This window comes from Marmota marmota, unplaced genomic scaffold (genome assembly GCF_001458135.2).
Source record: "Marmota marmota marmota unplaced genomic scaffold, marMar, whole genome shotgun sequence".
Taxonomy (NCBI): Eukaryota; Metazoa; Chordata; class Mammalia; order Rodentia; family Sciuridae; genus Marmota; species Marmota marmota.
The window spans coordinates 7,667,863-7,693,035 of NW_025999968.1; the positions used below are offsets into that span (position 1 = coordinate 7,667,863).

The 25,173-nt window shown below is 39.7% G+C and overlaps 2 protein-coding genes across 23 annotated transcripts in view; both read right to left on the minus strand.

The window, feature by feature from the left end:
• Positions 1-526, minus strand: part of Phldb2 (pleckstrin homology like domain family B member 2) — a 203,200-nt gene extending 202,674 nt beyond the window's left edge. For 4 of the 22 annotated variants that reach the window (XM_048803332.1, XM_048803327.1, XM_048803329.1 and 1 more), the window contains exon 1: positions 229-489. The gene's annotated coding sequence lies outside the window, so the exon portion shown is untranslated. Of the gene's footprint in view, positions 1-228 lie in introns of all 22 variants that reach the window. The other 18 variants (XM_048803348.1, XM_048803347.1, XM_048803341.1 and 15 more) reach the window with 10 other exon arrangements.
• A 5,982-nt stretch (positions 527-6,508) lies between these two features.
• Plcxd2 (phosphatidylinositol specific phospholipase C X domain containing 2) overlaps positions 6,509-25,173 on the minus strand; it is a 46,448-nt gene continuing 27,783 nt past the window's right edge. Inside the window, exons 3-4 of the mRNA XM_015478536.2 lie at positions 20,221-20,462; positions 6,509-12,467 (exon numbers count right to left, since the gene is read on the minus strand). Coding sequence (XP_015334022.1) covers positions 12,308-12,467; positions 20,221-20,462 — 402 coding nt within the window. The 3' untranslated portion in view covers positions 6,509-12,307. The remainder of the gene's footprint in view (positions 12,468-20,220; positions 20,463-25,173) is intronic.

Genomic DNA, 25,173 nt, shown 5'->3' on the forward strand with positions numbered 1-25,173 from the left:
ACCTCCCAACTTTTTGAAATTTGTAGAACACCAACCACATTCAGGGGAGAGAGAAGATGGAAAGAAATATAGCCTAATTTCCAGAATCTGCTGACAGACAGATGATTAAATTCTCCTGATACACAAGCTCAGCCAGCCTATCTCCTTCAGTAGATCATTGCCAGAGACTCTCCAGTTACAAGGCTAAACAAGGTACTTCTTTTGTAAATGAGCAGACAAATCACCTACCTTGGTTGCTGCTTTTCAATCCAGATTCTCCTCTAGCTTTCCTCTTGACTCAGCAGTGGTGATCCACAGCTATTCCAACCTGGAGAGTATGGGACCTTAGGAAGAAACGTCAACACAGCCTTGGACTCTTCCCCAAGCAAGGCGCTCACCACCACTTACTTCTCGCTCTGTCTGGCTCCTGCAGGCAGTGGCCACAGGCAGCAGCTTGCTTGCAGTCAGGTATGTTGACAGATGTGAAGGAGGGAGTCTGCGCTGGTTTCAGCTGCCGGCCCAGCCAATCATTACACACCAGCCAAGTTCCTAGTCCTGCTCAAATCTGACCAGAAAGCTGAGAGTCACAATCAGAGAGCAGGACTAATCAGGGCAGGAAGCAGAGACTGATAGCTACTGACTGACTATCCAGCAAAGTGGTTGCCTTGAAACTGGATCTGTCAACTGGACAAGAGGCCCTAACAATAATTTACACAAGAGATGAAAATTTTATTCCCTTATATTTTAGCAGTCTCAGAAGGGAATTTGGAGGTCACTTTATCAAATCTCCCATTTAATAATAAAGTTTCTTTGGTTTAATTCATATCTGATGAGAACCACTTAGCAGTTCTTTGACTAAATACGGTTGCATTTATTGAGTAGATTATATATTACATATTTCATATATAGGACCACAAATCCTCAGGATAACCTTGGGCTTTTATTCTTATTTTTTGATTGAGGGAACAGGGACTCAAAGGGGTGATGGTCATACAACTACTAGATACTGACACTGGGCTAGAACTCAGGGCTGCTTTAACACCAGTGCCTGCAACAGTGAACTTTCGAGCATGTTCAGTGGTAGGTTGAATAATAGCTACCCAAAGATGAGCATGATCAAGATGACTTCCAGAACCTGTGAATGTTACTTTACATGGTAGAAGTGACTTTGTAGATGTGATTAAGTTAAGGATCTTGAGATGGGAGATTATCCTGGATTATTCAGTTTTGTCCTTATAAGAGGGTAAGAATCAGAGACAATGTGGTGACAAAAGCTGAGTCAGAGATTGAAAATGCTTCAGTGATAGCTTGGAAGATGGAAGAAGGGACCACAAGACCACAAGACAAAGAATACCAATAGACTCTAGACGCTGAAAAATCAAGGAAATGGATTGTCTAGGACTTTCAGAAGGAGCAAGCTCTGATGACTCATTTTAGATTTCTGACTCCAGACTGCAAGGTAATTGATTTCTGCTGTTGTGAGTTATCAAGTTTGTAGTGGTTTGTTACAGCAACAATAGGTAACTAATACACACTCTCTCAGAAATAGTCTTCATGGTGGTGAACACACTATCTCACTTAGTATTCGTTCCACATAAAGACGCTCATATTAAGCCAAGCTCCACATTACTGAAATGGCAACTTGTTGCCCTACTTCTTCACTGCACATAATGCACTTAGGGAGGCAGTTGGAAATGGTGGGGAATGACACTGAACAGGAACTCAGAGTCTAGATTCTAGTCTCAGCTCTGCCTTAGTGTAGGATGGCCTTATGCCTTAGCCTAAGCAACTCCATTTTAAAACTCTAGTTTGAAACCTGAAGTCTCACCAGGCACACCTACAGAGCCCTCCAGTATGGCCCTTAGGCACAAACAAGTCACTTCTCCCCATCCTGACAAGCTCACAGTAAAGTCTCTGTCATGTTGTCCTTGCCCAATAAGGGGGAAAGGCAAGGAAATCAGATTAGGGACCATCAGACCTTATGTTTTAACCCCAGGGCAAATGACATCACTGAGAAATCCAGTGGCAGCTGATAGTGATTGAAAGGGTGGTCAGAAGCCCCAAAAGTTAGTATAAATGTTAGAGCAAATGAACAGATATTCAGCCAGCCGACACTGATGCACAGAAGCCTGAGAGCCTGATGAGGACCCAGAATGACATCCCAACTCTTCTCATCTGCCCAATCCTCTGTGTTGTTCTCAGGCTCTCAAACTCTACAGCAGCCTCTTGACTCTGGTGAGAAAAGGACTTCTCCCTATGACCCTGTTCTCAGTCAGCTGTCAGCTCCACCCCAGGAGAAGCCTGCCTTGGTTCCTGACCTGATCCCCATGGTCTGAGTGAGTGTGCATCTGCTAGATTTAGAGCCTAAGGCTTGAGAATTTTGATCTGACCTTTGAGCTTATCATGCAGAGGAAATGTCTGTCATGAACCTGTCGTGATTAAGTGTGTTTACCGTGTTTAGAATTAATCTAGAATCGTTTGCTGTGAATTGATTATGTCTATTGCAGTGCCTAGCATTAAGAATTGTCATTTTATTGATTAAGAACCTATAGAGTGAAATTGTATTGAGTGATTTGAGTGAATAAAGCATTGAAAAGGGCAGAAGCGTGTGGACATTTTTATTTCTCCCCCCTCAACTGCGTAAGTGGCACCTTTTGCCCATCACGACACTTAGCCAGTCAGTTCTTTATGGGCTTTCAGATTTTTCTCCTTTAATGGTAGTGCCTAGCACAAATGTTCTTTGATCCTCTCTACATCTAAAGTCATAAAACTTTAAAATTGTAGTCATGTAACAATTTGAATATATTTGAAGATATTCTTGTCACTTTTCTCCCACATTTTCCTGTTCCAACACCCCCCATTTCTCATGTAACATGACCTCTGGACCCTTACCTCCCTCAGTTGCTCTCCTCTGGGAAAGCTCCATTTCACTCCGAAATTTGGTGCTCAGATCTGCTTTTGATGTCATTCCTGAGCCATTCTTGCTTCCCTTGCTCTTTGCACATACTCTCTTATAAGATTCCACCTGACTATTCCTTGGGAGTGTTTGGATTTGGCTTAGTCTTTTCTTCTTATCTTGTCTTGCCTGGCCTTACCTCTTTTTTTTTTTTTAAAGAAAGAGTGGGGGGGGGAGAGAGAGAGAGAGAGAGAGAGAGAGAGAGAGAGAATTTTTTAATATTTATTTTTTTTTTTTAGTTCTCGGCTGACACAACATCTTTGTTTGTATGTGGTGCTGAGGATCGAACCCGGGCCGCACGCATGCCAGGCGAGCGCGCTACCGCCTGAGCCACATGCCCCAGCCCCTGGCCTTACCTCTTAAAAGAGAGCACCTATAGTGAACAAATCCATATGTCTTAATTTTTTTTTTTAAGTCGGAAGGACCAAGTCTATCCAGCATACCTTAAATTAACCATTGTTTCTTGCTTAAATGATAATTCATAGACACATGAAAGAGAGTGGTTTAAAACAATTTAGGATCACAAATTTCTCTAAGAAATTCAATGAAAACTACAGAAAGCTATACACACGTTTTTTGAGTGTACACTATATAAGATTTTCTGCGTCATTTCAAGGCATGCTAGCTGACCTGAAGCACTACTCTGTGCATTCTACACTCACAAGGTCGTTGCTTAGTGGAAGCTTTTCAAAAATCAGTCTAACACTTTCTTCTTACACTTCATGGAGGTCCTAAAAACGAGACTCACTGGGCCTGGATTGAATGAACTCCCAGTAAGAATCAGGGCAGGAACGTCTTTAGGCCAAAAAGCAGCTAAGTTCTTAGGTTAAACAAAGAACAGCTTTCAGTGGCCTCCTTCTACACTAAGAGCTTTGCTTCTTAGGACCTTTCTCTGCAGGATAAATCCTGTTCTTTAGATGCTTGGCCCCTTAGATTAAAGCCGTCTGACTGCCTAAGACTTCTCTCAATCACATGATGCTACTGGACAGAGGCTGACACTTCTGTGTCCTCCCAACCACCCCATGCTATCCCCAAACACTGCCCAGCTGTGAAAACACCCTGGTCTGACTTGTGCTTTTGTTTTTTGACACTTGTCCAAGCCTTCCTGGGTGAGGTTTGAGGCACATGAGCTTTGTCCACTGTCCCTCCCTTGCAACCTCCCACCCTCTCTGAAAATGAAAGGCTTCATGTCTTAAAAATAATAACACTCCTTTGGTCATAGTGAGCAGATTTGCAGAGGGGTAAACAAAAACATACTGCTGATCAGGAAGAATTCCTTTGGAGGAAAAAAAAACCACAACAAAATCTAGGACATTCAGGCATCCTAACATCAGGGATTCACAGAAAAGGAATCACTTTCTAAGCTGAAGAACTGGAGTTTGCTCTCTGGTATTCCATGTTTACCCAGAATAGCCGTCTGTGGATAGTCTCCAAGAACTTGATTTCTCTAGTTTAAATTCCTCCATAGGACATGGAGATTATCTGAGCATGGACTTCTGCCAAAAACATGAAGAAAGTTCCCTTATGAAAGAGAGAGATGACTTTCTATCTCAAGTAGTAGCCTATTTGTATATTTAGTGAGTACGGATGTTTAGAAAGACAACAACCAAACCCAGTTGAAGGCAAAAATATGTGGCTGAACCAAGGGTACCCCTCCCCGCAAAATGAGAAGGATCACAAATTTAGGCCATTCCTATAGCTTCTTCATAGTGCACTCATTAAAAATCTTAAATTCATTTTGAAAGGGAATTTTATATCACTACTGAAAACCCAGGACCACTTGCTACAAAGAGAAGATAACCACAAAATAAATACAATATAAACAAATAATACTAAATGTTAGATATTATTACCTTTCTCTGTGGAATGATAAATAGGATAGACAAGTTTCATCACTAAATTAAGACTTCCTTCCTAACTAATCAGGATTGATTAAATGATTAGTGATCTTGATGCCTAATGTTAAAGATGTGGCCATTTCCACCTCATAAATATCATAAATATCACCAGTGGCATGAATTCCACTTTCTGAGCAATGCATATTTAGTCCAGAAATGTCCTGCCTAACTGAAAACCAAAGTATATTTTTTTTCATTGACTCCTCCTGAGATAATATCCTAAGAAATTAGAACTCTAGGGATTGGGTCTAGACTTGTCTATTATGAGCATTTCAGATTAGGAAGCTTCCAGAAGTGGGAACCCCCAATAGATACATCATAAGACATTGTCTCCAGAGACTTCCTTATATAAGGTCCAGCTTTTTGCCCCTGACTACCACCCTTTCTCACCTATTGAGAGATAGAGAGAGAGAGAGAGAGAGAGAGAGAGAGAGAGAGAGAGAATATGACCCAGTCTAAGCACCTAGCATCCTCTAGTTGCCTTGACCTTCTGCTACACAGCCCCTGTAAATATGCCACACAAAGAATTTTCAATACATTTCTTTTCCACCATCCAAATCTAGCTACTTTATCTCTCATTGATTAGTTCCTGCTAAATCATTCAATGAACACAACGGTTAGAATGTGATACAGTTGGAATAGGAATCTGGGTCTGGTGCATGTTTATAACTTTGTAGTAATCTGATAAATCAATCTGTGATTAGATATTGAAGACTTCCTACATAATGCAAGAGCTCCATTATCATAGCAGCAATGTATCAATCACAGTGTATGTTGAGAAATTGAGGTAGGACAGCAATATCTCTGCAATTACACCACACAGGTTATACCTACTTTGCTTATGTTTGGACCCAACCATATCTACATCAAAATATATACTATTTTAGTGGCTTACTACTAAAAACTAAATTGGAATCACTGAATGTGGTGCTTATTAAAACCAACCAGAGGACATTGAGGTAGAGTTACTAAACAATAAATACAGGCAGAAAATTCTGACTGTGACTATGTTCTAAATTGCTATGAACTTAAACACATGTATCATTACTCCTAATTACCTGTTCCATCATTCAACCATATCAAATAAATGATTACTTAGAATTAATTGAATCTCTGTTAAATCCATAGAAAGGACATTCACAATAATCCATTATTTTTTGTAAGAGATAAGGCAAAATAAAAAAAAATCACTGAAATTTAGTGCATTTAGATATTCTGTAAAAAATAATTAGGAATGAGAAAACTGTGGGACATTGCAACATAAATTGAAGGTCCACTTTTATTTACTCATCGTGTGCACAAATCATCTCTGAATTGCTCTACTTCTGGGCATCCAGGAATCACTCAGTTTAATGTGCAACAGAGAAGGCAGTAGCATGAGAATATGGATGTCAATAAGAACTGGTCTAAACTAGTACAAGTAACTGAAGTGCTTTAAGGACAAAGCTTGGAAAAGCATGGATGATGTGGTTATGTACATATTTCACATACTGCTCATCTTGGGAATTGTGGGCATATTTAGCTAATCCCAATAAATTCTAGGCAGAGCTGAAAGGATGTTCATCTAATATTTGCATAATAAGCTATTTTACTGACACTGAGTCTGTAGTTCTTTAAAACAAAATTAGGAGTGGATCCAATAATACAATGTTCATTAAAACAAAGGAAACGTGACTGTCAAAGTTTTGATGTTTTAATATTTATTATTAGTTATAAGCCTATTTATGTCATTCAAACCAAGTACAAGGAAACACATCATGTCATAATACGCCTTGACATTTTTTTTTCACAGTTAAAATGAGGTATTTTGGCTTTACAATGTTCTAGGTTGAATTACACAGTTTAATCAAGGTAACAAGAAGAGATATATTTGAACAATTATTTCCTAGAGGGAAAAAAGCCAAGTGAATGTGTACGAATAAGATAATTAAGCCATAAAACACATTTCAGAGTATCAAGGAGCATATATGCAAAATTTTTAATCCTAAAGCCTTAAAATTGGTACAATTTATTATTATTTTTAACTTAACATGCACTGTAGTGTAAAACAATAGAGGAGAAAATATAATATCTATTAGAGCATTTATCAGATCCATAAATTATCTGAATTGATCAAGACTTATTTTCACCTTGACAATTTCTGTATTTTTTAATTGCTGATTCAGTGAGGTTAAGTATTATAGTTGGCATATACACAATACAAATAATGCATACACAATCTGTGTTTAACACTTACTAATATTGGGGTGTAAATTAGTAAGTATAATAGCAGCAAGGAATCTTTCTAGAATAGGTTCTAAGATTTGTCATGTTGGTACTACAGATTCATAACTGAAGTGTTATTAGTGCTATAAACTAATAACAATGTAAAATTTCAAATGTACAGAACTACCAAAGATCTATATTTGCCTTTTCAAAGTGCTGTGCTTTTTATTAAGCTTAAAGCTTGTGAGCAAGCCTGTGCTATTTGAACTAAGTGTTGGTCCCAAGTTCTGGACTGAAATCAAGTATCATTCTAATGACTGGCTAGGGCTGGGGGACAAAATTATGCGCTGAAAATAATTAAGAAGAAAAACCCCACTGTGATAGAGTGTGCTGGTCATCACTGTATATATGTATGTGCCTTCTGCCAGCATCCTGTAATGAAGAGTGATTGGCAGGTGATGGAGGATGCCCAGAAGACAAGAGGACAAAGTGGTATTCTATGAAGAAGAGAGGAAGGTATCACACAGAAAAGTGCCTCCAGCCTGCTGATGAAATTGCCTCAACAGACTGTGGAATTGAACTACCAGAAAAGGGAAGGGAAATATTTTATCTAAATCATTTGATTTAGAAATGAGTTTGAAAAGTCCTAAGTAGAACAAGTTTTGTTGAAGATGCTAAAACACTATATCTAAAACAGGATAGCATTATCTCAGAGTATTTTTTACAATATCTAAGACTGTGCTATTTTAAGAAAATCAATAGCATTTTGTAGTGTGTACTTCCAAGCTAGGGCTAGTTCAGAAATACAGTGCTGTTGGTGTGCTGTTTCTAGCAGGAAGCTGGGAATCCAAAGGTTAAGGAGGTAAGGTGTCTCTTGGGGGCAGTAAAGAGCTGATCAGAATCCTCTGGAATTAAGGGTAAAGTTTCCAGGTAAACCTCTTATCATTTAATCACTTCACTCCTGTGTTTCCCAGGGCAACATTTTTGAGTGACAAACCTATGGTGGCAAATAGGATCCAGCCTGCAACAGAGAATCAAAATATACTGGAAAGTGAGTGGAATTTCAATGGGTAACCGTATTCTTCTCTGCCATATCAAATTTCCTCTTGGCCTAACAAGACTATTTAGAGAAATAGAAATATATTGAGAAAGCCCACCTCTCGGAAACCCATAAGCATGTTGGAAGGTTTTTTGAGCCCTACATATTTCATTACACATAATACAGAAGGTGCCATTCCTGATCAAGTTCTGTCAACCTACACCACACTTTTTTTTAGGAAGTGAGCCCACGTTGGATTCTTTATACACATGCATAGAAAAAAAGAATTACCACAACTGTACATCCCCTGAGTATAAGGCATTTGATCTAAACATAGGGATCTTATATTTTCAAGAACCAGTAACCAAGGTTTTCCAAACACTCATCACTAGGTAGCAGACTGCATCTTTATTACAGATGAAAGAACTAGGGACAATTTTGCACAGGGTTGCTTGCTCAGCTAAGGGAGTGGAGTCTTATGGCAGTGTCCCATTCATTAGCCAATTCTGTTTCCCAGAACCTAACAGACAATGAAGAACACTACAAAACTTCCTCTCTGGCAGGAATGCAATCTGCAATAGCCTGATTTTGTGTAAGCCCTTTTTCTTCCTAAGAAAGGTGCTCTAGTACATTGTCCTCTTGGACAGAAACGTAATTTTTTTTATGTGAATATGAGGTCATGCAAGAAGAAACTATAAAATAGTTAAGATATATCATCACCTGGGCTCAGATCTTGTGCTTTTCTTTGCATTTATTTAAAACTTGGATTTGAACTGTGGCTTAACCTCAAAAATTCAGGGCTCTGGACTCAGCACTAAGGAAAATGACTAAACAGTTATTATTGAGTCAAATGCAGCAGATATAAAAAAATCTTGCATGACCCTCTTTCATCGCCATTAACAAAAAACTTTAATCCTCAATAACTTATCATTTTATTCCATCAATCCTATCTTGACCTCTCTCTCCAGTCTTCAGAATATCTTCTCTTTCCATGACACCACATGGTACCTCTAATAAGCTGAAAGTCCAAGCCTTTAAAACACTATTTTCACTGATTTGAAATCTGTGATGGTCCCTTTGCCACAAAATCATGGAAATGTGATGGTGTTGGAATGGTTGATGGAGCTCATGAAAAAAACAGTTATATTTCTGAGTAAACAGGACCCCAAATTTTGTGAGATTAATTCCTCATTGGCTTAATCAAGTAGCTGTTTAGCTGATCTTGAAGTTAAGTCTGAGCAAGTGTGAGAGTCTTTGTTTGATCTTGTTTTGATCACTCAGAACTTGTGAGAACAAGTGATGGGGATGGATCACCATTTTTATGGTTGCAGAATAAGTCATTGACCTAAAGTCTACTTTCTCTCTGTGCCATGTGCCGGAGTTCTCCTGCGTAACCTCATGATCAAGGAACAGAATGCACACATTTTTTTTTTTTTTGCAATAAAGTGTGCCTTTTTCTTGGGGCAGAGATTCGAGTATTTACTAATAAAAAATCCTCCTTCCTCCCAGAACTCTAGTGCAGAGTTGCAAAATTCAAGCAAGGCTGGCAACCCAGAGCAGCATGGAGGAGCAAAAGCCAGCAGGGACTCATGCAGAGCTAGGCTTTGTACATGAAACCTTAGGATTTTTCTGTTCTTCTGTGTCATGCTCCATGATTTTTCTCTTAGCATGCAAACACCAAGATGCATTTAAATGTCACAATTCAAGAGAAGTGCAACTATATATTTAAAAATGAAGAAAGAACATCAAGTAAACATTTTACTGGACAGTCAGCAGCCATTGGGTGTTGCTCACCTCCTGTGCAGATACCTGTCAAAACACCTGGCCTCATAGCACCAAGCACCTGGACAAAGCTGAGGCTCAAATAAAACAGAGCAGAATAATTCTCCTCTTGCCTCCTTATCTCTTTGTCAAGTACCACAGGGTTAAGAGAGGAAAAATGATCGGGTCCTTAGCAAATGACCAAGAATTAAAAACCAAACCAAAATGGAGCAATAAAAACAAAAATAAAACCCTGAGGTTAAGCTAGGGATTTCAGAGCCAGTCATTAGACTTCAACAGCAGAACTGAGGGAAAATTTAGAAAGTGAGGACACCCACCTTCTTAGGCCCTACAGAATTTGACAATACTATCCCAGAAACCTCTTCAGGGAAGAGTTCAAATACAAGAACAGGGAAAGTTAAACCAGATTTTCCCATAGGCATTCCTGTTGTGATCTTCTTGAGCTGAGGATGCAAAAGGTCAGGGCTTAAGCTGCTTTACAGAAAGTGAAGGCTGGAAGACCAATAGATGGGGGGACGTAGGTGCTGTTGGTAGCTCACCTAAGCTATCCCCCAATACAGGCAATGTGCAAAAAATCTGTCTGTGAAATCAAAGGACAGAAATGGGAAACTGCTGGAAGAAGAGTCCAGCAATCTTTATAAATGCCCACATCCATTCGGGATTCCAGGTTTATATTTTCTCTTTAAAAATCCAAAAACTGACACTTCCTTAGGGATCTCATCAATATAACAGGGCTGAGGGACATCAAAGTGAGTGCATCCTGAGGCCCAGTTTTATTTCTGGCTTCTTTCTTTCCAGCTTTCTGCTGGAGGGTCTACTCAAGGACTGAGAGTTCTTCATGACCCATTCCATCTTCTATCCCTGTGTGTGGTTCCACAGTGGTTCCTGGATCTGGATCACATCTACACATCCACATTGTCCTCAGCAGGTTTGGAGGAGCCAGGACACCTGCCGCAGAATCCAAGTTCACTCACAGACCTGAGATGCACAGTCCTGGTAAGGGGAGGAAGGCTGTGGCAGCGTCTGTTCTGGGCAAGGAAAGGTCAGTTATCTCCTGTGTGAGTGCTCTTGAGGTCAGAAGCACTGCAGATACTTACTCTATAAATAAATAATGAATAAATAAATAAATAAATAAACAAACCAAAACACAAGAGGGCTCTTTAGAGATAAGCACCTCTTATCAGTTAAAAAAAAATCCCCTCTTGAGTTTCAAAGCCCTCATGCAGTAGTGATAAGTAGGCTCAGAACAACCTGCAGAAAGTAGAGCAATCCAGACAAGCACTGGAAAAGTCCCAACACTGGGTATTTCTCACTTGATGACACACAAGTCATCCTAAAGGTCCCCGAGGTAGTCTTGTTTTCCAGGAGTTTTAGAATGGCTCCAAACCCACTTGGAGCTTCCTCCTTTAATGCCATTGCACTCTCCCATGCATCCTGCGTCAGCCTCCATGGTGTCATGGACAAAGTGCCTTCTACTTGGCACTGTATGCCACTGTGCAGGTCTCAGTCATAAGCAGACAACAATGAAATGCAATTCCAAGGTCTGGCTTGAAGACCCCAATCCAAAGAGGACTTTGCCAAAATGATGCAGGTGTTCACTCGGCAGTTATTTTAGAAAACTACTAGAGAATTAAATCAAAGAAAGATGGCATGCAGCAAACATGCATGTCTATCTCTTGGTGGGCCCTGTACCGAAAAGATCTCCCATTGTTGTTCCTTCCCTTTTAAGAAGGCCCCCCCCCACCTAATAGAAAGGAATCAATGCTTTAAAACTAGAAAACATTTCTGATATCAAGGGCAGTATGCACTGTTTAACTGAAGAATTCAGGTGACCAGTTACCAACACAAGGTATGCATAAACAGCATGTAGATGAGACACCTTGGTGACAAACAGGTCTTATTCCCCCAGGGAAGTAGTAGAGACATTCAACAACCCTGGAGAGAACTGATGCTTGGCTTCCTGTCCTCCCAGAACAGAACCTCAAGTTGAAGTTAGAGCCAGCCACAGGGCAGTCCAAACCTGCAATGAGTCATCCTTTGGACCAGGAATACCTTTCTGGCTTAGCCTTCTCACTGGCTCAAACACAAGACCCTGGAAACCAATAGAGAACTGGATCAATTGAGGGATACTCCATATTCCAATGGACTGGAGACCCTATTTCCATATTCCATTCACTACCACAAGTCACTGGGGAGATTCTGACCTTGAGCACATGAAACATGCTTTCTTCCCTTGGACTTAAGCTTTTTAAAAGTCTCATTTGGGAAAAATGCAACTGAAGGCCCTGTAATGTTATCCCAATGGCCCTGTGAGGAAGGAAAAGAAAAAAAGAAGCCCTCCTCCTCTTACTCTCTTCACTACCACTGCCCAGGGGCCATCCCAACAGGAAATTCTTCAAAGAATTCTACCCTGGATCAACAACTTCAACCCTAGGTTAAATAAACAAATCAGCATTTAGCCAAAGCTCTGTCCTCCTGCAGAAGGTCATTCAACTCAATGACGGTTGTGGCAAAGTCCACCAGGTCCACGAAGTCAGACGTGATGATGTTGACACCCATGGCACCAGGCTTCTGAGTTTTCACCCAGTCCAGGATGGCAGGAAGATTCCTACATAGAGGAAAGTGTTGGGAGAAGAGAGGAAAGACCCGAGAGTTTAGAAGGACTTCTCTAGAAAAGGAAACACAACATTTCCATCAATATAACAAAAGTATGTTAATAAAGCACATGCCCCCAGGGCTAAGTCCATTTAAGCTTATATCTCCAGCAAGGATGAAGCTGTCTCTAATCCATCAGAAAATTAAATTTTCCAGGGTTTCTTTGATAGAAGAGGAGATTATTTGTCCCAAGCATCAAAGGGATACCCATGTCAATAGGACCTTGAAACATTAAGCTCAAGAGTCTAATTATTGCTGGGTTCTTTGATTTTTTATTATAACAAAAATTTCAAACATATGCAACATTGAAAGAATTTTACAGTAAGTAAATATATCCACCACCCATAATTTACCACTAAAATTTTTCTATACTTGCCTGCCACCTATCTATTCATCAACCAACACTATCCTTCCATCAATCCAGCTGTTTTTCACATAATTGAATGCAAACATTTATACACATCCCCTAAATGTTTCAGCAAAAATATGATTAAATAGGAGTCTCCATGTGTTTCTAGTTTTCTTGAAATAAAGATTACATCCAATAAAATGTGCACATCTTAAGTGTGCACTTGCTGAGTTTTGACAACCATATATAAATGACCCAAACTCATAACTCTATAGAGCATTACCAACACTCCAGAAAGTTCTCACATGCCCTTTCCCAGTCAATTCCTGCTTCATTCCCTAAGAGGCAACAACTTGTATTGATTTTTTTCCATGATAGATGATATTTACCTATTCTAAACTTCATGTTAACCATACAATGTGTATTCTTTTGTATGAGCTTCTTTTATTCAGCATAATGGTATTCAAACTCATCCATGGCATTGCATGGATCTTTATTTATTTTTTTTTATTTTGTGGGTTTTTTTTTTTTTCACCAGGGATTGAACTCAGGGCACTCAACCACTGAGCCACATCCACAACCCAAGCCCTATTCTGTATTTGATTCAGAGACAGGGTCTCACTAAGTTGCTTAGCACCTCACTGTTGCTGAGGCTGACTTTGAACCCACGATCCTCCTGCCTCAGCCTCCTGAGCTGCTGGGATTACAGGCATGGGCCACCATGCGTGGAGGGATCTGTATTTTTTATTTCTTAAATACTGCATATTATTTCACATAATGAACATAACACAGTTTGTCCATTTTTCTATTGATGAATACACGAGCTGTTTCCAATTTTTAGTTGTTATGAATAAAACTGTTATGGGAATTCTTCTATAAGGCTTTTTATGGACATTTGTTTTCATTTCTCTCAGTTAAATACCAAGGCATGGGATTACTGTATTATAAGGCTTGTTTACATTTAGCATTATGAGAAACTATAAGACTTGTTCCTAAGAGATTGTGCATGTGGATGCTGCCTCATATCCTTCCTCAAATTTGGTGCTATCTTTTAATTTTAGTCATTCTAGTGAATATGTAGTGACATCTCACAGTGTTATAATTTGCATCTTTCTGATGAATAATGGTATTGAGCAGTTTGTCACGTGCTTATTGACCATTCATGAAGTAGCTATTCGATTCTTTTACTAACATTTTTCACTTTTTGAACATGTTCAGCTACTGAAATTACTTATATGTCCTAGGTTCTAGTCTGTTAGATTTTTTTTTTATTATCAACAAAGTATCTTAAAATGCTTTCAACCAATCTCTATTATATTTCATTCTTTTTTTTTTTTGCTTTTTTTAAAAATTTATATATGACAGCGGAATGCATTATAATTCTTATTACACATATAGAGCACAACTTTTCATATCTCTAGTTGTATACACAGTATATTCACACCAATTCGTGTCTTCATACATGTACTTTGGATAATAATGTAAATCACATTCCACCATCATTTATAACCCCATGCCCCACCGCCTTCTCCTCCAACCCCTCTGCCCTATCTAGAGTTTGTCTATTCCTCCCATGCTCCCTCTCCCTATCCCACTATGAATCAGCCTCCTTGTATCAAAGAAAACATTCGGCATTTGTTTTGGGGGGATTGGCTAATTTCACTTAGCATTATCTTCTCTAACTCCATCCATTTGCCTGCACATGCCATGACTTTATTCTCTTTTATTGTTGAGTAATATTCCATTGCCACTTTTTTTTTTTTATCCATTCATCTATTGAAGGGCATCTAGGTTGGTTCCACAGTTTAGCTATTGTGAATTGTGCTGCTATAAATAGGAGTCTCCATGTGTTTCCAGTTTTCAGAGGAAAGTGCTGTGAGAAGAGAGGATGTGACTGTGTCTCTGTAGTATGCTGTTTTTAAGCCTTTTGGGTATAGACTGAGGAGAGGGATAGCTGGGTCAAATGGTGATTCCATTCCCAATTTTCCAAGAAATCTCCATGCTTTCCATATTGGCTGCACCAGTTTTCAGTCTTACCAGCAACGTATGAGTGTACCTTTTTCCCTACATCCTCACCAACATAATAAAAAATGTTGATAATAAAAAAATGTTGCTTGTCTTCATAATAACTGCCATTCTGACTGGAGTGAGATGAAATCTTAGAGTAGTTTTTATTTGCATTTCTCTAATTGCTAGAGATGATAAACATTATTTCATATATTTGTTTATTTTCTCCCATCCTGTAGCTTGCTTTTGTCTCAATGACACATTCGGATGAGTGGAATTCCTTAATTTTGATAGAATCAAACTTACCAATTTGTTCTTTTATAATTTCTGAGATCTAAGAAATCTTCACTTACTCCTCATTCAAAAAGATATCCTATGTTTTCTTCTAAAAGCTTTATGAGTTCAGGTCTAAGGTCCATCTCAGGTTAATTTTTGTGTATAGCATAAAGTAGGAGTCAAAGTTCACTTTTTCCACACAGATAGACAGTTATCCTGTCACTACATGTGGCTTCCTGATAGACTGATATCTAATCAGTTGCCTCATGAACAGTCTGCTGGTGTCATTTTCGAGACCGAAGGCTTCCTATATTACACCCTGAAGTTTTGCCCAGAGCTCAGTTTAGTGACATTTAAAACAAAATTCAGTGTGATGGTTTCTACATTAGTAGTAAATGTGAACTACCATGGGCACTATAGAGGAGAAAGCCGTAGAGTGCACTCGTAATTTTTCATCATGATAAAAACAGCTCCACTAAATCCTCAATGGGTTGAAAATGACTAGAGGGAGATAGAAACTGGTGCGTACCTTTGGTGAAGGGACCAGAAATTTTTTAGGAAGATTTGCTTTAGGTCAAAAATTGAGAATAAGTGAAGTATTATATTAACTCATCTCTTTCTCTTCTTTTGGTCACACTCTTTGGTTGTCAATTTTTCCCTTCCATTTCTTTCAGAATACATCTAAAGCCACCCTCCCTCCTTTAGGAATACATCTAACTTCTCAGTCTTCTAGAAAGACAATGTTATTACAGCCTTGGTAGATTTTTTTTTTCCCCTTCCCCTCTTGCTTTTCCTCTTACCATAATGCCTATAATCAGTCCTGGATCTCTTCTCTTAATCAGTGGACTCTACTATCAACTCAAATCAATTTACATTTTATATTTTGTAGCAGATTATGACTTAATAGACTACCCTCCCAAGAATGCTCCCAGTTTTAGCTGGGATTCTTGAGAACTTCATAATCTCAATATGACCTTAACTTGTTGAATTTTGCTGTCCCTCAGCCTCTTCCTTGTAAAGCAGTGGTAATAATGCTCTCAGACAGATTTGGGGGTAGAGATTAAGTAAAATAATACATATAAAGTGTTTAGTGCAGTACCTGGGATACATTAAGTAGCATGTAAGCAACTGGCAAAAGAAAAAGAATCATGAATAAGAGTATAAGGTAGAGATATTTGGGAGCTGGAAATAAAAAAAAAAAAGCCTTCAAAAAGTCATCTTTTGTTGTTTAGGCAACAAAATGTTATGATCTGAGTGTCAGGGGCTGCAAATACTGACCTCTTTTGGAAACAGAGTTCACAAATATCTAGTGGCCCACGTGAAAAACCTGCTAGTACTCATGGTAAGAGGCATTCAGACTTCTTTTCTTTTTTTTTTTTTTTTTTAATTTTTTATTGTTGGTTGTTCAAAACATTACAAATTTCTTGACATATCATATTCCACACTTTGATTCAAGTGGGTTATGAACTCCCACCTTCACAACAGACTTCTTTTCAAAACAAAAGAACAAAACAAAACAAAACAAAACAAAAACCCCTAGTCTGTTAAAGTATGAGGTGCAAGTGCCATCTGCTGGCTGTCTTGGGAATGAACAGAATTGAAGGCCTGGATGCAACCCCAGCCAATAGCAGCCAGAGCCAAACCTTGAGGGATCCCTGTTAGTCTGAGCAGAGAAATGTGGGGAGGGTGTGAATCTGGTCTCCAGGAAAAAAGAGCTCTGTGTCCATTGCGGGTCAGTCTTCCCTAAGGCACCGATAAAATAATTGGGATTATGTGTAGAGAAAAGGACATGTAGAATCCACTGGAAAGAGGAGCCACTTTATTTTCTTAACTCCTGGCACTTCCCAGGATGAGAGGGCCATGAACAAGGCTGACAGATATTGCTGACAGCCCCTCAGGCTACAATCCCCTCACGGTGCAAAACAGTAAGCTTAAAACTTGCCCTTGGCTTTGGGGCTCACTCTAGGACAAGGCTGGTTCACACTGCCTTCCTGGGTTTCTTTACAACCAGGGATGGCATACCTATTCTATGCCAGGCACTGTGGTAGGCATTTCCAGGTTAGGATAATAATCTTGTGGGGTTCTATTAATCCCTTTTAAATGGTGAGATAAACCACAGCCCAGAGAACTTGTACAAGGCCACACTATTATTGCCAAGGGACGGCATGAGTTTGCTAAGGTTTCCCTAATAAAATCTATGCTAGGTGGCTTCAACAACTAGAGCATATTTTCTTTTATTCCAGAAGTTGGAAGTCCAAGATCAAGGAGCCAGCAGGTCTGGTCTCTTCTGAGGCCTCTCTGCTTGGTTTGTAGATGACCACCTTTTCACATTTCCTATGCCTGAACACATCCCTGGTGTCTACATTTTCTCTTCCTTTAATGACAACAGTGAGATTGGATTAGGGCCTGTCCTAATTATCTCTATAAAAGGCCCTTCTCCCAATATAGTCACATTCTAAGGAAGCATGGTGACAGCTTCAATATATAAATTTGGGGGTTAAGGGCATAATTCAGCCCACAACAGGGACCAATGTAGGCTCCAGTCTCAGGCCCTCTGATTTCAGTCCATGTCACCTTCTTGAGTTCCATGGTTGCTCTATCTTCAAGCTTAGGCAAAACTCATTTTTTTTTCTGATTTTAGGGGGAGTGCTAGGAATCTGAATTTTAGATTTCTATGAGTCTGGTGGAAAGTACCATAAAAATTCAGTTTTTGTGGATTCCTTCTAGGGTGATGAACCAAGGTGTATAAGATCTCATGTCCAAAGCTTGCTGAAGGCTTTATTGGGGTCCCATGGGTGGGGGTTATCTCCCTGCCAAGAAAACCACCTCTGCATGTGTAGAATAATGCAGCTTGTCTTCTTCCCCCTGGTTTGAGATGATAACCCGTGCCTAGGGTCAGCTGAAGCACCCCTATTCTTTTATACCTTAGGACAGACACTCTGAGTGCTGATGCTCAGGGGAGGGACAGATGTTTGCTCAGTAATTTAGAGGAGATGACAACCACATGCTGTGCTGGCATCTGGGAACACATTCCTGACCAGACCTGCATTTCTTCCTTTGGTTGATGAGCAGGCATAGGAATGCATGATCACACCCATGATATTCTTGTGATGAACAGGGATTAAGATGCCAAAGTATCTTTCCAAGATCAGGGATCTCAGCCTGCTACCAGTTGGACAAGAGCTCTGGCACACTGAAAGATCTTGGCCTTGGGCACATGCCACTATCATTACCACCAAACAAGGAGCTTGGGATTCATTTGCAGGCATACCAAAGTGCTAAGAATTAACAAATATAAAAATCATGGTGAAATTGAGGGTTAACGGTTGTAAACAAGGAGATCTGACCAGATTCAGGTACTAAGAAGACAAAAAGCCTGTGGAGCAGAAAAGAACAGGGCAATAAAATGTGCTATATCCATGGCAGTGTGGCACACTGGAGAGGGTGGTGGTGCAATGACCAGAGTACAAGATGTGTGGGTCACCTAGAGCCACTGGATTCCACCTTAAGTGGGGATGATGAAGTGCTTTAGAGAATGTGTCCTCTGGAGCCTGGCTTAGGTTTAAAAACCAAATGAAGTCACATGCAAAAAAGGCATTTCATACTCAGGAAACAGTAAAAAGATCTAACTTACGCTGATTTTTAAATAGTCCTTCCTCTCTTACTAGTACAGCTTTCTGTACAGATTTTTATTATACTGATTTTTCACATTTCTAAGTAGAAATGTTCATACTAGTGTTTTCTGTGAGACTGAGAATTAATTCCACAAGGCAGAGACTGTTATTCATCTTGTACATTCACACCTACTTCCTCTTAGGTACTCAGTTTGTTGTATGAATAAGTAAATAATGTTAATCTACAAGTTTACTAAAGATATGAGGAAAATGGTGCAAGTTCATGATATATGTTATTTTTTAAAATTTATAATTCTGAATCCTCCAAAGAGATATCACACTGGATGGTTTGGTTCGAGCCAAGTACATAAATTCTAGGTTAAGAGTTAACGGTCACACCGAAAGGGGTTTCTGGTTCTGTCCATAGTCCACAAAATCAGGAGCTTTCACCAAGAAAGAAAACTGCAGGTACTTCTTACTCTCTAAATTCCTGATTTACTGTTATCTGAACTCATGCTCTCCAAGCTCAGAAACAAACAAATAGGGACAAGTGTTGAATGAATATTTCTCTATTTGAAATCTGAACTCACCATACGGAACTCAGGAACCAAACTGATTCTTGTGAATATCTTTTGTTACCCAAACATATTAGCTGGAATTGTGAGGGATACCCTATTGTTCAAATGTATTATTTATATATATATATATATATATTATAAATAATATTATTATAAATAATATTATTATAAATATAAATGTATTATATATATAATACATTTATATATTATATATTTATGACTTCCCAGAGGCTATATATATATATATATATATATATATATATATATATATATAAAATACATCCATCTAAACCATCCTTTTCTTGCAACACCTGTCATTCATTGTGTTCATTGGTGTCCAGGATAAAGAACATCATCTCCTATGAAATGATTGAGTGCTTCCTGCTTAATTGTACAGTCAGGCTTAATTCTTCCTTGAGGAAGTATTTGAAGCTATGTCATAGAACTTAGGACTCATGGTCCCCATGGAAGGGAGAAGAACAAATTCTTGATGGGCCACACCTGAATTCCTAGCACTCAGCAGAGTGGTTTGTGATTCATACCACTTAAATGAGTGAGTACCTGGGCTAACAGGGCAGGGGCAGGGACATGATGAGGCCAGATGTCAGAAGTGATCAGACAGTGGCGTTGACTCAAAGTGGGTTGCCTTAGTATCAAAATGTAGAGAGTATTTGTGGAATAATGTGTACATTTTAATGAAATGTTTAGGGTTCTTTTGGGCACTATTAATGCAATCCCCTTCAAATTCACACCTTATTTCCAACACTTGGTGTTTTTAAAATTTTTTTTTAATCTCTGAAGTTTTACTTCGATGTATTCAGAAGAGAATCAAGGTAAATATTCTTTAAAAACCTAACACACGGGGTAGAAGCAAACTCTTACCTATGAACCAGGGTGTTCTTGAGGCCCCCCACAAGGCCTCGGGCAATGGTCTTCACTCTGGGGGTAAGAATTGCCTGGGAGACATGGAAGGAGCCCTGGGGGGCGCGCTCACTCAGGGTGGTCTCCAAGAAGAGGATTAGTTTTCTCACACTTGTGGTATTTGCCCAAGGTGCTGGAATCTTCTTTCCTGGCCACAAGAAGGAGTACTGCTTGTAGAAGGGACAGTGGTAGAAGATAAGAACCTGAAATGTTCAAAACCAAGAGAGGCAACTCATGAAAAAGCCGAATGCTAACTAACCCCTGGGATTTACTGGGAGGAAAGACAAATATATGTGGGAATGAAAAAATTGTTATGTACATACTTTAAAAAATCAATGAGCAAAGATTTACTGAGCACTTCTATATGACTGATTCAAAGATTCTTTTATTTTTTTGTCATGAACAACTTTGGAAGTCTGGTAAAAATCACTGCCACCTTCTCAGAATTATAAATGAATATAAAACAAAATAAACAAGATCACAAAGGAAAATAAAATAGACAAGATGACAAAGGAAACCAATGATAAGAAAATAGACCTATGAATACATTAAATACATTTGTAATAAATAAATGCATACCCCTCCTGATAAATTCATTGAATAAAATATTTTATTGTGAGTCTAGTAAGTCTCACAATTTGAGTTAGTGATGAGCACAAGTGAGGTTTTAAGATAGCTGTAATAACTGAAATGTGAGATGGACTTCTATGGGGATAAAATAATAAAGCCAACACCATTGTGGGCCACTGCCTGTACTTATAAATGAATTTTCAGTTAAAGTTTAGTAAAAACAAATGTGTAATATTTTACCATCCAAATTCAGTCTTGTTAAATTATATCCACCCACATCCCCTTGGGAAATCTATGGACTTCAAGCTTGAAAACTCTCAGGTTGGGTTAGCTCATGTGGTCTAGAAGTTATGTTTCCTGTGTTCATGAAATTGACACTGAGCTCTTGGAGTTTCGATAAACACATTGAACTGATTTGTGAGTCTGTAGATTTTTAACTGTGTGCCCTGACTCTGAATGAAATCATGCCTCCCAGTGGAGGAAGGGAATGTGCCACTCGAGACAGGGATGACTTCCCAGAGGCAATGGGCCTCCAGTGGGACCGCTCACGATGGTGGTAATTTTGAAAATAATTAGCCAGCTACATCCACAGCATTAATTAGTTTCTGGGAGGCAGCTGTGGGACAGGGAATTGCTATTTCAATTGTCCCAATTCGGATCTCTGTGTAGGTTTCTAGAAGTAATATATTTCTTCCCATTTTGAGCTCCCATGATCTGCTAAAGGAAAGTTCTGGGCATGCAGGGTCCCTGGACTGCAGTCCTCAGATAGCTGGCCTGGAGCCCAATCCTCCAGGCACCCAAGAACAAGGGCTTTGCAGTCCATCATGTTTCCAGTGTACATTCAGCTGGTGACTAAGGTGTTGACTGACTGTCCCAGAGGCCCAGAGCCAGCGAGTGCCAGGCTGCATGCACTAAGCAGGGTCATGGCTTGCTGTTTTTAATGGTTTTGAATAATGCTGACTGGCTGTAAATGATGTCTGTGGTAAACACGCATTAATGAGGTTAATCACAGGCTCACGGTAAGCAGATTGCCTGAGAGATCTTGGAGGATTTCCTCCTGGCAGTGGTATAATTGGCAAGTTTGGAAGGCTGGGGACTCCCAGAAGAGCTGCCCTGGGCAGTGGACTGTAGGAGGGGGAGGAAGCTGTGCAGGCTTGTGTCAGGCCTGCCACAGGGTCTCCCCTTGACACCTGGCCCCTGAGCTAAGCATCCCAAAAGGACAGTGCTATCCTTTGTTCTGCCTTGAAAAGGTACAAACAGTACAAATTTTGCAAGGGGGCTTCATGCTTTTCCTCAAGTGCCCTGTTGAACAATCTGACCCTGAAGGTTTCAGGGGAATTTCTGCCCACAGTGGAGGCCAGCCTAGCAAATCAACTCTCATTCTACAAGATTTCAGGGGTGGAGTCTCTCGCCTGTACTTTGCATCCTCTTCCCCACCTCATTCTGCTGCAGTTTTCTCTGAAACGCTTTACCCTACAGCTCAGCAGCTCATGTTCGGTTTTCCTCTTGAGACAGTTTTAAAAACCTCATTTCCTTTAAGAACTATTCCTTGATTGACCGCCTCTTACTCTGAGCATTTCTTTACTGGGGGCCTTGGGAGGCAGATTTATGCTATGTTCTACTTTTCATCTGATTTATTTTTTTTAAAAAAAATCCCTTCCTATGCTACAGAGCATTCAAGGTAGTCTTATCTTGTGTTTGCATATTAATTGTTTTGTATTTACTAGAGTTGTCTATTCCTACCTTCTCCATGAGATCATAAATACTTTGGAGATGTACATTCAATCTCCTGATTCATTGTACCCTCCGACCCCATATGCATGCCTGTGAGCTGCGACATACCTGCATGTTGAATGTATGAAATTTGACTAGATCGTAGTACACTTTTTGATATTAAATTGCATAATAAAATACTCAGGGTTAAACACAAGGTAGGTCATTACATAATGAATATTTAGAGTCTGACCATATTTAAAGTGGGAGCCCAACCCAGCACAGGGAAAAGACTGGTAATCCTCCTTGAGACTTATTGTTTTAACTTTTAAAGACTCGGCACCAGTCACATGGGGAAGGAAGGAGCATAGGGGGATCCTGGGATTTAGACTGGTGACACTCTCCCCCTTTCTGATATGTCATCATAGACTCTGCATAACTTTAGGGGTATTTGAGGTTGGATGACACAGTTAATTTATCCCATTCTTAAAAACCACGATGGACTTTCCTTCTGCTGCTAGAAATTCACTGTTCACACTATTTGTTATTCCTGAAGATACTTCTAACTCCTGCAGGTTTGTAGTCAATTTAGTTTGCAATACATCAGCCATTCAGAATATGAGCAGGGTACAAAATCATGAACTTTTATTTGAACTCAAATTAACCTTACCTGAAACCCCATATCAAAACCTTTCCTTTTTTCTATTCTACTCTGGGACCCTCTGAAATTAGGGGCTTATTGATAAAGAAAAAGCATTTTATTAGCAAAACAGATGAGAGCAGTTGTGAAATGATCAGGGAGCATGAACAGCCCTCAGAGAGCAGCAGAAGCCATGGGAAGTCTGGAGCAGAAAGAACCTGTGATGGAATCCTGGCTCTTCACTCACCCACAATGTTTCCTCCAGCAAGTTGCTCAATATCCCTATGCCTCAGTTTCCTCATCTGTAAAATAGAATACTAATAAAATACCTATCTCATAGTGTTGTTAGGAGGATCATGTGAGTTAATCCATCTGCCTAGCACATAATAAAGGCTTAGGTGTTACTGCTATTATTACTATTATCTAGTGATGTGAAAGAGAAACTCTCCGGCGATCAAAATCTCTCCAGGTTGGTTGGATCTGTGACTTTGAATATATATAAACTTGGGTTTGGGGGAGAGATGTGATAAATATTTGGCAAAATATCACAAAAGTTTTAGTGAGGAAAAATGACTTAGACATATTTTAACAAATACTAAAATTTACCTCAATCAGCCTCTGTGGAGTCAAAACATTTGGCACTTGCCGTCAAGTCTTCTCATTGGTTTCCCCACTTCTGCCTTCTCCCCCCTGCCCCAGATGTTGTCCTAGCACAAGAATCGGAGGGATCCCATTAAGACCTGCATCAGGGCAAAGCTGTGCTCAGAACTCTCCCCTGTGGGACCACCGACTATCTCTCTGACCTCTTCCTGCTCTTCATTACCTGCTTATTAGCTTCTGTCCCTGTTTTTCCTCAAAGATATCAGGGACACTCCTGCTTCGAGGCCTCTGTGCTGGCTGCTTCCTCTGCCTCCAAAGACCCTCATGTTTTACTCCTTTGAATGCAACCTTTTCCATAAATCTTCACATAGATTGCCCTGCTCATCCTATGCAAAACTCAACCAACCCACCACACAGTCCTGGTTCCCGGATACCATGCTGAGCTTCTCCTTTTCCACAGTTCTTACCACTTTTCACCAACACATATTTATTACCTTTATTCTACGACCTATCTCTACCCACTTGAATGAAAGCTCCACTAGGGCAAGGATCACTGTCTGCTTACTCACTGATAAGAATGGTACCTGGTACATACTGGTATTCAATAAATATTTACAAATACAGGGGCTGGGGATGTGGCTCAAGTGGTAGTGTGCTTGCCTGGCATGTGCGGGGCGCTGGGTTTGATCCTCAGCACCACATAAAAGTAAAATAAAGATGTTGTGTCCACCGAAAACTAAAAAATAAAAATATTAAAAATTCTCTCTCTCTCTCTCTCTCTAAAAAAAATTTACAAATACATAATCTTTAACTTATTTTTAACTAAGTCTCTCCCTGAATTCAAAAACATCTGCCTCTCTTAAGGATGTTTTGCTTTTTGCATCTATTAGGCAAATAAGCAACTTTGCTTTAAGGTACTTGCTTTTTTTTTTTTAAGAGACTATATTATTGGTTGCTTGATGTGACTTAGATATGAGGTGCTCCCCCCAAAATTCATGTGTGAGACTATTTGAGACCATTCCATTTTAAGGTGGAATGGTTGTATGGTGAGAGTTGTAACCTAAACAATGGATAAAAACATTGACAGGGATTACCTGGGTGGTAACTGTAGACAGGTAGGGTGTGGGCTGAAGGCAGGTTTCTGGGGATGTACCTTTGGAGTTTTTGTCCCTAGTGAATGGAGCTCTCTCTGCTTCCCATTGCCATATTCTAAGCTGCTTTTCCCCTATCACTCCTTTTTCCCATGATGCTCTGTTTCACCTTGGCCCCAGAGGTATAGAGTGCACCGGAATCTCTGAAACTGGGAGCCCCAAATAAACTTTTCCTTCTCTTTAACTATCAGGCCTTGGTCACAGTGATGAAAAAGCTCATTAAAACATTGTTCTTTCCCT